Source organism: Neurospora crassa, linkage group III, assembly GCF_000182925.2.
Source record: "Neurospora crassa OR74A linkage group III, whole genome shotgun sequence".
NCBI lineage: Eukaryota > Fungi > Ascomycota > Sordariomycetes > Sordariales > Sordariaceae > Neurospora > Neurospora crassa.
This window is the reverse complement of record NC_026503.1, coordinates 2569891-2581704: the sequence shown is the minus strand read 5'-3', so window position 1 is coordinate 2581704 and position 11814 is coordinate 2569891. Positions and strand designations below refer to the sequence as shown.

The 11814-nt window shown below is 52.3% G+C and overlaps 3 protein-coding genes across 6 annotated transcripts; 1 reads left to right on the top strand and 2 right to left on the bottom strand.

The window, feature by feature from the left end:
- Positions 1-266: 266 nt before the first annotated feature.
- NCU00090 (pH-response transcription factor pacC/RIM101) lies at positions 267-3460 on the top strand. The gene is made up of 3 exons (XM_952121.3): positions 267-1120; positions 1176-1476; positions 1597-3460. The coding sequence occupies exons 1-3, from the start codon at positions 782-784 to the stop codon at positions 2820-2822; spliced, it is 1866 nt and encodes a 621-aa protein (XP_957214.2). The 5' UTR covers positions 267-781; the 3' UTR covers positions 2823-3460.
- A 448-nt stretch (positions 3461-3908) lies between these two features.
- Positions 3909-7059, bottom strand: NCU00089 (MYND domain-containing protein). Of its 4 annotated transcripts, none has more exons than XM_011395441.1 (2): positions 6343-7059; positions 3909-6272 (listed from the first exon to the last, which is right to left on the bottom strand). In XM_011395441.1, the coding sequence occupies exon 2, from the start codon at positions 6152-6154 to the stop codon at positions 4454-4456; it is 1701 nt and encodes a 566-aa protein (XP_011393743.1). In that variant the 5' UTR covers positions 6155-6272; positions 6343-7059; the 3' UTR covers positions 3909-4453. The 4 variants fall into 4 exon arrangements, with proteins under 4 accessions (XP_011393743.1, XP_011393744.1, XP_011393745.1 ...); XM_011395442.1 differs by having other exon boundaries at positions 6442-7059; XM_011395443.1 differs by having other exon boundaries at positions 6484-7059.
- Positions 7060-8700: 1641 nt separating this feature from the next.
- Positions 8701-10563, bottom strand: NCU00088 (4-nitrophenylphosphatase). Its single transcript, XM_952119.2, has 3 exons — positions 10007-10563; positions 9841-9931; positions 8701-9779 (listed from the first exon to the last, which is right to left on the bottom strand). Exons 1-3 carry the CDS (start codon positions 10070-10072, stop codon positions 9016-9018), a joined length of 921 nt encoding a protein of 306 aa, XP_957212.1. The 5' UTR covers positions 10073-10563; the 3' UTR covers positions 8701-9015.
- Between the last annotated feature and the right edge of the window lie 1251 nt (positions 10564-11814).

The following is an 11814-nucleotide window of genomic DNA, read 5'->3' as shown; positions in this document are numbered from 1 at the left end:
ACCCCAGTTGCGCCTTGTCCGCACCGGGACCCCTCAGCATCGACCAAAGGCACGCCACATTGCACCACAAACAGAGGGTACCTGTGCCGGATCACGCCTAATGATATGGTCCAATTAGACGGGCTGAGCAGGCTTGGCGTCCGAGCCCGCGACCGCCAAGAGAGGCTGCCAAGTCTTTTCGCCAGTACCGCCAAGGAGCAAGGCCAGAATAAAGACAGTGAAGGCCCGCCTGTTGATCCAACGTGTTTTCTCTCTGCAAACATCTTAAATCATTCAAGACTTTGTGTTTGTTGGGTCTTTTTTTCCTCTTGCAACTTCGAACAGACGACCTGAGCTTTTTGGCGATTCTTCCTGCGCGCGCATCAACCGACTGCAACTGGCACCCCATCCAATTGCAGGTACCGATAACCGATTTGTATCAGCAGCTTCCACCCAAGCTGACTTCCTATTGGAGTCGCCGGCAATTTTTTCTTGGCTTTTCTTGGTGGGGTCTCGTCTTGAACACCTCCCACGTCCCAGTCCCTCGTCTGGCTGTCACTGTCCCGGCATCTTGACTCGGACGGCTGTCACTATCACGCGCCAACCGACAGTGTAGCACATTGTCGCGCTTTCGTCCAACCGTCGCCCAACCGCACCCGGACCGACCACTGAAAATCGGTCGACCACACACTCGGCGATATCGGCACCCGGGATAACCTGATCTCCGTTGTACTCGGTACTTGGGTTTGTGTGTACCTCGGTATACCACTTATACGCCCCATCCGGTCACACAGCAGCAACCATGTCGTCCACACCAGCCCAGGAAAACGGCACTGTCAACGGCGCCAATGCGGCCCCGGCCCCGGCCCCGGCCCAAACAACGCCCACTCCGGCTCCTGCTACCGCTGCCACTCCCACCACGGCCCCTGCCGCTTCCGCCAACGGAACTGCTGCCAATGCCATGAAGCCTGAGGCTTCATCCAACTCATCCAACTCTGCATCCAACGGCACCACCCCCGCTCCCTCTACCACTCCCACCACCGCCAGCAACTCTTCAGCCCCTGCTGCTGCTCAAGATGAGAGCCTTGTCTGCCGATGGGCTGAGTGCAATGAGCGTTTCACTAGCGCCGAGGTGCTTTACGTATGTCAACACTCTGGGGACTCGCCACGTGGAGATTTCCTAACATGATGAATAGGAACACATTTGCGAGAAGCACGTTGGTCGCAAGAGCACCAACAACCTTAACCTCACATGCCAGTGGAACTCGTGCCGCACCACCACGGTGAAGCGCGATCACATTACTTCGCATGTCCGTGTTCACGTTCCCCTGAAGCCGCACAAGTGCGATTTCTGCGGCAAGTGCTTCAAGCGCCCTCAGGATCTCAAGAAGCATGTCAAGACTCATGCCGACGACTCGGTTCTGGTGGGTCGCTCTCCTCAGGACCAAAACGGTGGCATGAATGGCGCTTACAGAGCTCAGGCTCCAGTTCACAAGGGTATGTATATAACCACTACGCTCCGATTTGGTCTTCCGGAAATCTAGGAGACCAGTTTCCTTCAGTTTGGCCTCGTGCTGGGCCACCCTTGTATGCTCTTTGAGGCTAATTCGCCTCTAGCTCCCTCCGGTTTCTATGATCACAATGGCCATATGCGCGGTACTAACCAAGTCCCTTTTGGCCAGCCTCACCAGAATGGTCAGGCTAGTTACTACCACGCACAGTACCCAGCATCCCAGCCCTATCACGCCCCCATGTACTACCCAGCCCAGACCATGGGCGGCCAGCGTAACGACTTCACCGGCCACCAGGCTGCTCCCTTTGACGCCCGGAAGCGTCAGTTTGATGACCTGAATGACTTCTTTGGCAGTGTCAAGCGCCGTCAAATCAACCCGACCTCCTATGAGTCGGTTGGCCGCGCTCTGATGCCTCTCCATGCTCCCTTGGGGCTTCACTCTGGAGGTCTGGCTACTGAGTACATGGCTCAGCCTCCTCACACTCTCGGCATGGCCAGCGCCCATCATCCCCTCACCCAGCACTACTACCTCCCACCCATGCCCAATCTTCGCACCAAGGAGGACCTCCAGCAAATGGACCACTTCCTTGAGCAAATGCAAGCAACTGTCTACGAGAACACCGCTGTGGATATGCGCCACCACTCGCCCACGTATGCAACGCGCCCAAGCATCGACCCGTATCATGGCGCGTCCCTCGCCTCCCCGCTTAGCGCCACCTCTCCTCACTCGGCCGGCACCCCTGCTGTTACGCCCACTCCTAGCAACATGTCGTATACTTCGGGTCACTCACCAAGCACCTCTTCCACCAGCCTGTCTCCCACCTCTCGCCACAGCTCTACCCCCTCGGTCTCCTACCCGACTCTGCCCAGCCGACCAGGTCTCCCCTACCCCTCGACCTCGGGTCTGGGCTCTAACTTCACCCATAACGAGCGCCGCCTCTCAGGCGGTGTCCTGCAAAGCGCGCGCCGCGCTGCCGATGAGGCCGACCGTGCGCCCACCCCCAAGGCCAGCGAGCAGGCCACAGTCAGCTCGCCATCGGAGGATTCGGAGACGGGTGATGTGAACGGACCCGAAACCTACGACGACTGGCTCCAGCACATGCGCGTCATTGAGTACCTTCGCCAAGGCATCCGCGCCCGTCTGGAGAGGCAGGACTTTGATGAGGACGACACTAGCAGGATCGACCCAATGGTGCTCGAGTCGTCGGATCGGAACCAGCAGCAGCGTAACCAGCAGCAACAGCAGCAGAAGAGCCCGAATGAGCCGACTGCGGCGGGTCCTTCGGCACCGGAGAAGCCTCTTTATCCAGTTCTTCCTCGCATCAACTAAGCTCCCCATGTAAGGAAGGCACAAGAGAATCGGGGCTTGGATGGGCGTTAAAGGCTGATAGGCGTGATGGTTGGAATTGAACTGTGTTTTCCTTTCTTGTGTGTGGAGGGCAAATGGTTGACTATGCCAGGCTATTGTTTCTTACTCGGATGCGTGGTTACGTGTGCTACTTTTCCTTGATCGAAGGAAGGAAGGAAGGAAGGAAGGAAGGAAGAGAAGGAATGAAGGCCTTGGCTTTTAGCCGCGTACGTGTAGTTGTTTTGTCTGTCAAGGGTGCATGCTTTTTGGCGGGTATGCACGGATGGGATATCAGGAGAAGGAAAATAAGAAGTTTGCTTGCTTTGTTTGATTGTAATTATACTTTGCTACCAGTCGCTGCGGTCTACGCAAACCTTTCAAAGATACCTCTTCCCCTCTTTCCCGACTTGTTCATCTTTGTGTAGTTTGTGTGGAATCTGGCCGAGAGGTGGCTTAGAGGGAGTGTCTGACCTCATGGTTGCTTTTGTTATTCGTCAGAGAGATGGTGAAAAATGGCGGCAAAGCGGCTACGATGAGAGACCTTACTAACAATGTACGAACTCCGGATTGCATATAATCGAAGTAATCTCATTAGCATCCACCGATGGAAGGCTGTACACCAAACCGATCCCTATATTACCCGATTGTTTGTACTTTGTCGGTTATGCTATGATTTTTTTTGGTGACGAAATTGTATAAGTCAAGTGCCTTTGAATCCTGCTTTTATATCTTTCGATACTTTCAGTCTCGGAGTACTTTCCTCCGCTTAACACCCTTGCCATTGTTCTTCATCTCGTAGTTAACGGTGGAACTTTATTGATATCATCGATGAAAAGGAAACAGATATTGCTTGCAAATCAACAGCTGCGAATCATTCGCGGCTACCAAACATCGACAAATTGGAGGTGCCAGGGATAAGGTGAGCGATCAAGGTGTGATGCCGCACCGATAATGATCCACATTGATGTTCGAGGTGAGGGATTAGGTACCAGTGCCCAAAGAGGTATTTTGTGATGTTCACCCTGATCTCGATCCCCAAATGCCGGTCAGTCCTCTGGAAGCCCGGGCGGGAGGACAAAATATACTTGGCAACTGGAACTGCCCGATGTTCACTAGTGTTTCAACTGTACAATATTCATGCGAATTCCCGGGGTGAACAACAACCCAACCCGGATCTCTTGATGTGGCCAACATGCCGTGTGCTCGCTGGAGGGTCAAGGAACAGAAAATATAAAAAAATAAAAATAAAAGTATAAAAAAAAGAACAAAGGAATACTTAAGAAAAAAAAGGAACAAAAACCAGAAATAATTCTTTTTAGAAAAAACATACCAAGAACAACATATCAACGACGAAGGAGGGATTAATCCAAGCACAACCTGCCAAAACGTATGAGGGTATCGCCGCGCAGCATACTATGGTATGTCTGATGTAGCCTAAATTCCCACCATACTTTTTCCTCTAGACAAGCCATTCGACAAAGAAGTGAAATCCACAATCAAATTTCTTCCCTGCTTCTGTCCAATCATACCAAAAAGGGGTAAGTTCCGTTATCTTTTCCCCAGCCATGTGTTTATCCCAATGTATTCTCCACCACAGCACATTCTCCTTTTTCTTAATCACTACCGTTTGCTGCGGCAGCTTCATCACGACACCTCCTGCACATACACCAACCGCCCAACGCTCCTTGAGCCCATTCCCTTCGGTCCTTGACTGGCAGATCGACGTCGCAGTAGTGATTCAGGATTTCCTCGCCTGCCTTGATGCCACCTGGCCGATTGCCGACGACTCGAGTCTCCCGAGCGAACAATGTCATCCGACCACCCCATTCCCAAGTCACGTTTGGGTCACAGTCGTGGTTAGCCAAGCACCAGAAGGGATGAACAGCTGCTACCTCGGGACGCCCATCACGCAAGCCCTTGCGGGCAGACGCAGTGCCACGAAACTTGCTGTACGCTGTGTTGAAGACCCACAGGTCGTGTTGAGGGAGCGTCTCGAAGATGTCGATGTCCATCTTTTCAAGGACATGAAGAGGGATCTCGATGTTATACTTGAAGGAGAACGGCAAGGTCCACTCGGGCGGTGGGCCGGCGTTGACTGACAAGTCAATATCGTTAAGCTGGGTGGGAACGAAGTCTCCCCAGATGTACTTGATCTCCTTCAACGCCAAAGGATGAACCTCTTGATGGTTTGACATTGCCAGCAGACGAGCCAAGAGGAGGAGGTACAGGGATTCGGCAACATCCTTGGCCTCGGGGTCCTTCGCAATTGAGTCAACGTCCTTGTCGCAAACCGCCGGGTGGTACTGTTCATTGGCCTGAGAGAAACAAAACTCGTCGCAGAAGACAGTATCATAACATTCTGGGCAATTGACGGCTTCTGTTTGCATTTTGAGCGGTGGTAGCTCAGTTCCGCAGGCATCGCACGTGGATTCCTTGTGACGATTGTTCGCCGTCAGCAACGAGTACTCCTTCAAGACAGCCTCGCCAGGGGCAATATCCTCTTTCGCAAAGAGACCCAGCTGGTTACAAGTCGGGATGATCTCGTATTCGTCGGTGTTGCTTTCTCCTTCAAGGAGAACGGGTAGGCACGAAACCTTGACGGCGCATTTGGGCGCCATCGTTTCGAGCTGACCGTTCAGAAATGACAACGACTCCTCCGAAAACCGATCAGGCTCGTACGTGTTCCAGGGGTAGATCTCGCGGCGCACAGCACCAGTGTCGGGAAGATCATGGAAATCGATCGGCTCGTCGGGCTTCAAGCGCAATCTCCTCCTGGCAACCTGTTCGATATATCCCTTAATTTCTAGGAGCTCCTTGTTTCCGGGAAGAATCTTAAGACCCTTTTCGACAAAGTCGGACGCGCTTGCTAGACAACCGCACAGGAGAAGACTGAGTGATAGGATCTGGAAGCAACGAACAGAGGCCGTGGTAGCCAGTTGACGGTACGGCTCGGATCCATCACCGTCTTCGCCGTCGGTCGTGTTTTTGATGTTGGCAAGAAGGTTGCCATGGTCCAAGACTTTGGGATAAGGGTTGGTTGAGTGGGTCTCAAGAGATCCCTTGGCTTGTTCGTGATATTCGAACCCTTCGTTAAGAACTTCGTCTGTCAAAAGGAGAGCACGGTACGCATCGCCAGCCGCAAGGTCGGGGTACGCTAGGTCAGAATAGACGACGGCTCGTTCCAAGTAGAGGATGAGATCATAGGGAGCAAGCGCCAGGGCATCGGTTAGGCGCTGACGGCGATCGACAAGGGCAGCGCGCCGAACCTCCCTCTCGTCAGGGACGGATGTGGCGGATGGGGATGAGCTTTCCATGGTGGGAAACGAGGCGGTTGGCTGCTTCGGTTACTGGTGCCGCGAGTTGGTCGAAAAGAGGCCCGGGTGGTGTAGAAGGGTCAACGAGGTGGTGGTATACTCGTCTGTATTGGTCGGGCTGTTCGGCCTGGTCAGCCTGGTACGGCAGGTGAAAGGTGTGACAGTGAAGGGTGACAAGGACGACAGACGATAAACCTGATGGTGTGCGCGGGAGAGATCAAAGATCGACCAAAACCCACTGCACGTTGAAGGAATATCAAGTCCATGTTGAGGAGCAATGACGGTACCTTGGGAGGATATATAAGATATCGAACAAAGAAAGACCTTACCCTGTCCTCGATGGAGAAATATCTCGGCCCGCGAACTACTGGGGACCGTCGACAAGAAAGACGGAAGAGGGGAAAAAAGAAGGCGTGCCTACCTATCGTCCCTTCCTTATTCCGCCCAATATCTTTCCGGGTCCGCAGCAGCCCGAGCAGAATTACGCCCGCTGCAGTCCGGATACTACTACAGCCAGCACCCAGCTCTACACCCTGAACAAGATCTACTTGGAAATAGTGGGCAGTAGCGAGTGGGCGGATGACGGAGGAATGGGGAGAGTCAAGATCGATGTGACAGGGAACCGAAGCGGAAGCTACCCGCCTTGTATCGCGTCCAAAAAGAACGGGTGGGAGAGGCGAAATGGGTCAAGGAGGGTACTGGGGTGGTGGAAAGGAAAAAAAATAAAAAATAAACGGAAAATACAACGACAAAATCAGTTGAGCGGCTGTATCCAGGTGAATTGCACCTGCCTGCAAAGACCAGAAAAGGACGCCAGTGGTACTAGCAGAGTCGCTAGAACGATCCTGAAACGACGTTATTTCTCGCGTCAGAGTTTTTATTTTTACCTCGCCGCTGGGTTGTGTGTTATCCCCGCCGTTTGGTCCCCCATCTAGTGTATCCCGTCGACGAGTTTGAACCCTGCCCAGGCTCTCCAAGGTACCATCACCGAAAGGGTTGATGCCAGGTGAGGGCTGTCCCTTCCAGGTCCTCGCAGCCGTCGCAAATGCTCCGGATTCGCCCAAGCTAGGCCGAATGCAGAACGCTTATAGCGGAAACCATACTGCGAGGGGGTGGGTGCAACCTCTGGTCAATTGACTGTCGAGAACTGGAAAGCGCTTGATTGACTGTCAAGATGAAAATGAGAGAAAGAATTATAAAAGTTGCAATTTGAGAATGCCCATGGTGTGTACATGGCTGTCACTAGTCAAGTAATCAGGATTCTTTGTGAAAAAGATACAAGAAAGAAAAGACTTTTCTAGTTACAAATTTACCTACTAGACATGAAAGTTTGCATTTCAGTAGACGTTTCAAAATTACAACGCTCAAGGTAATGAACGGTCAACTGACTGCGGGCTTGCAGCCATCCCCCTTGCTGACGGGATCGCTGTAAGTACCTTGATCTAATATCTAATAACGCCGGCCGGCCTGCCAACATCTTCCACTTCTACTGAATTACCGGGTCAACTGTGGGGGGGTTTTGGTCCCGTCTGTCGGGCATTCAAGAAACACCAGTCCTCATCCACTGGTGTCAGGTTTTTGTGGCATGGGCATATTTGTCACAGCACGCCGATTTAGACGTTTACTTGACAGGTAAAAGGTTGGGCTCCAATGAAAGAGGATGAAAAGACTGGTCGACAGAGCTCCTGTCCCTTTCGTACGTAAACGAAAGGTAAGGTCTGGAAGCTTCTTCAGGGCGGCGGAATAGACCTTGAGAGCTCGAGAAGTACAAATGGACCCCGAACTAATGATGTTGCCAATATTACGGTCGCCGTACTGATGAAAGGGTATTCATGGGGGCATCTTTACCGAGGACTGGGTCATGAGAGGACCCTTGGAATCCCGTCGATCTGAACCCTTAGGAACGGCTCCAATGAAATGAACGTGACCCTTGGCGTCGACTTTGGGGACACCAAAAAAACAGGGCGGAAAAGGCAAGGGTTCACACCCACGTCTGCCGGGGTGGGTTGGCCGGCAGGTCAGCGGCGTTGAGCGACAGGCTCGACATGATGTTGTCGTTGAGCGCTTCAGGTTTGGTAAAATTCAGGGTCCTTCCCCAACTGATGGCTTGCATATTACACACCCTCCTTGTCCACGACTAACCGTCAGTCTAGGCCCAGGGTTAGGCTAGAGTTACATCAGCACCTGTGAGCAGGGTCGGCGCACCAGAATGTCAGGGTTATACAGCCGGTTACGTCATGGGCTGCCCAGGGCTTCCAGGCCCAAGTCGAACTTCGATCTGAAGAGAGACAGAACAACGAGGGGGCTTCCCGTAGCCGGAAGAGCCCGGGAAGAAGCCACTCCGAAGTCTGAGTGTTCCGAGCCCCGAAGATCCAGACCGGCCACACTGTCCCTACACTTTTGAAATAAACATGATCACATGTGGCTTTTTTCCTTTCTTGCTCTCTCCACTATCTGCACTAGTTGCCATCAAGGAAACTTCCCGACATACCAGACACCAACATGCGCATCTGCCATCCAATACCGCCAGACCCTTTGCCAATGGTCCATGTTGTCATTCCTCATTAACTATCATAATCAAACCAGCGATAGGGGGACGTGATGGCAGACGGACAAGCAGGACCTTGTTATTCCCTTCCCGGCCGTCTTTGTGTTCCTGTGGCCGGGTCTCGAATCGTTCACTTGTTCTAGTCTATTCCATTGGCTGCCTCAATTTCTTCTATGCTTGCTCTCTATTAGAGCAAAATATGGCCAAAAAGTCCACGCCGTCTATTCTAGCATCTATAGCCCCCGGTCTTACCAGGCTTCCGTAGCTCCTCATATCCGCACCCTGTACATCACCAGTTCCTGGTTCTCCACCTTTATTGCGCTGCAGCCCTAAGGTCACTAAGCTTGTCGACGTAAAACGATGGCACAGCAACCGCATCCGCCGCCTCCCAGTCCTCCTTCTTGTTCACGCCCGTCAGGACTGCAAGCGTGCCACCCAGCCGTCCCTCGATGCCGAACTTGATATCGGTGTTGAGCCGATCTCCCACCATGCACGTCCGTGCGCGGTCCAGGTGGAATTTGCCCTCGATGGCATCCATCATGGCCTGGCTAGGCTTTCCGAGCGCCACGGGTTCCTGTCCCGTCATGTGAACCAGCGGAACACTGATGGAGCCTGCGCCGGGGAAGAAGTTGTTGTTCATGGGGAAGGTCGAGTCCACATTCGTGGCCAGAAACACGGCGCCACGGCGAAGGTATTGGTATGCATGCGACAGCTTCAGGTAGTTGATGTGCCAGTCTAAGCCCACGAGCACACAGCCGACCTCAGGGTTGAGTAGAGATCCGTCCGCAAGGCCATTGAAGTCTTCTACTGTGACGTCTCTCCGGAAGGATGGGTCGGTGCCACCGATGAAGGGGATGTTCTCGGTCGTCAACTCCTGCTCGATGCCTGCCTCTCCAATAACAAAGACCTTGTTCTTGGGCGGCGCCAGCTTCAGAATCCTTGAGATGTAGATGGCAGAAGAATATGCGGAGCCAAAGATCTCATCTTCATCTGCTGGGATTCCTAAGCCCTCAAACTTCTTTTTATACTCGGGACGAGACTTTGTTGAGTTGTTGGTGACAAACACCGTCTTCTTGCCTGTCGTCAATTTTGTCAGATTGGGTCCCATATGAACCTTGACAGGCTGGGGTTGTTTAACCTCTTGATCTCAGCAACTCGAGCGTCTCGACAACACCCTCGAAAACATGTTCTCCAGACCATAGAACACCATCGCAGTCGAACAAAAACACCTGTTTTTTTTTTGTGTGTGAGTATTGCATCCGCATTCATGGTATTACTGATGGTTCCATCCGAGAAAGACTAACATCGAACTTGTCAATGAACTCGTTGATGGCGGCAACGTCGCCACTTAGGTATTTCGGCTGCGCCATGGTAGGGTTTCTAGGTATGTTCTGAACGCAAATAGCTTTTGAATCAAAAAGAGGATGGGCGCCAAGTGGAGGATTGACCTAGGTAACTTTTCGGAGATGTTCGTTCGAGGCTTTCTGAAGGAGTAGTGATTGCTCACTGAATCAGATACTGTGGACTTGACCACGTCTCCAAGGCGTGGCGATCGTGACTCTCACAGCATCTCCGAGCCCGGCCGCCGCCCCGTTCCTGCGCCTGCCGCTTCCAGAGTCACGACATGATTGGTCATTGGCATGGTTGCGGCGCCCAAAATGGATCTAGGTAATTCGGGGCCAGTGGAAAGCTGCCAAAACGAAGCGCCAACAAACAACTGAACAAGCTGGCGCTCGTTGGTCCTGGTTAGGCAAACGATCGCCAGAACACATGGAAGGTGCCGCAAGATGAAGTCTGTCAGTGTCCACTGCTTACTCATGTAGTCCTCAGCGAGTGCTTCATCAAAGCCACACGATTGTCGAGGCTGTTTGGCGATAACCTCTACACTACTTGTACGCTACAATACATTTCAACATCATTCATCTACTCTGTACCTGGCAGTTGGGTACGCAGTACCTTACCTAGAGGTAAGTATGCCGCTTATCATTCTGGGCAAAACGGTCCGTGCCAGCCCGGGACCAGACTCAAAAAACTTGAACCTTCGCATCCCACCCACCGTAACCCGATTAAAGAGCAAAGCAAAGCAGGTGCGTTTTCTTGGATGTGTTTCCGTTCTTGCGGCATTGATTGAGATTGCTCGAGATCATGGTACTTGCGTTTCGTCTGGAACTGAGGTGCTTAAGACTTGGCGAGACAAAATGTGCAAACCAAGAAAGCGCCGAGATTGTAATAATCGATTCCCACACCTAAAAGACAAACAACTGACCTTATCAGTGACGCAACGAACAAGGGCGTTTTCGAGCTACCTCTGCGACCCGTCGAAAGTAAACAAAATTACCCCGCCATGGCCCGCCTTGCGAGCAATAACTGGCCTTGAAATCAGCAACCAGAATAAATCCCTTTCCTCCGGGCTGCCTAGCGATATTGTCAATTGATGAGGCAAGGCAAGGCAATTCCTTGCCGAATGGATGATAGGAGGGTCTTTGCTTGGAACTTGGATTTAACGAGGTGTTTAAAGTTGTCAATCCACATCGCCAAACCGGAACATCGTGGGGGGATACCTTCCCTCTGAGCGGAAATGATCAAGACGAGCTGCCAGCAACAGTGGATCTCCCGTGCCCGTCAATCTCCTGAACTTTCCACTTCCGGGGTATGTCATTGGATTTCATTCAATCTTGCAATTGCCTTGCCAGTATTCAAGGTCCTAGCCTTGCATGTATCCCATCCAACTCCTATCCTACAATACCGAGACAGTGCCGGCCGTTGCCTTTTTGGTGTAGTTGTCACTGCGGCTGTCGTAGATCTTCGCATCGTGCCCCTTCAAAGGTTGAAGGGTGTCTCGCCCTGCGAATCTGAACGACGGGTGCGGGACCAACCAGATGGAACCCTCTTCAAATTCCCAAGGACGGAAGCTCGGAACATCTTCCTTCGAAGCTCGTTCGGTCGGTACTCGGGAAAATCGAAGTTCAGACAACAAAGAAGTATTCATGCCATTGGTCAGCAGGCTGAGAGCGATCTGCAAGTGCATATGCGGAGAGCACATGGCTGGGACATAAGCAGGATATCGTATGATATCTGCATCATATAATAAAAAGATAAAAGAAACAAAACA

Excerpts from the sequence above, each read along its gene's own strand:
- NCU00090 (XM_952121.3), top strand. The coding sequence starts at position 782 with ATGTCGTCCACACCAGCCCAGGAAAACGGCACTGTCAACGGCGCCAAT. Across the intron at positions 1,121-1,175 it reads CTAGCGCCGAGGTGCTTTAC|GAACACATTTGCGAGAAGCA; the intron begins GTATGTCAACAC and ends CATGATGAATAG. Across the intron at positions 1,477-1,596 it reads TCAGGCTCCAGTTCACAAGG|CTCCCTCCGGTTTCTATGAT; the intron begins GTATGTATATAA and ends ATTCGCCTCTAG.
- NCU00089 (XM_011395441.1), bottom strand. The coding sequence starts at position 6,154 with ATGGAAAGCTCATCCCCATCCGCCACATCCGTCCCTGACGAGAGGGAG.
- NCU00088 (XM_952119.2), bottom strand. The coding sequence starts at position 10,072 with ATGGCGCAGCCGAAATACCTAAGTGGCGACGTTGCCGCCATCAACGAG. Across the intron at positions 9,932-10,006 it reads AGTTCATTGACAAGTTCGAT|GTGTTTTTGTTCGACTGCGA; the intron begins GTTAGTCTTTCT and ends AAAAAAAAACAG. Across the intron at positions 9,780-9,840 it reads CGAGTTGCTGAGATCAAGAG|GCAAGAAGACGGTGTTTGTC; the intron begins GTTAAACAACCC and ends AATTGACGACAG.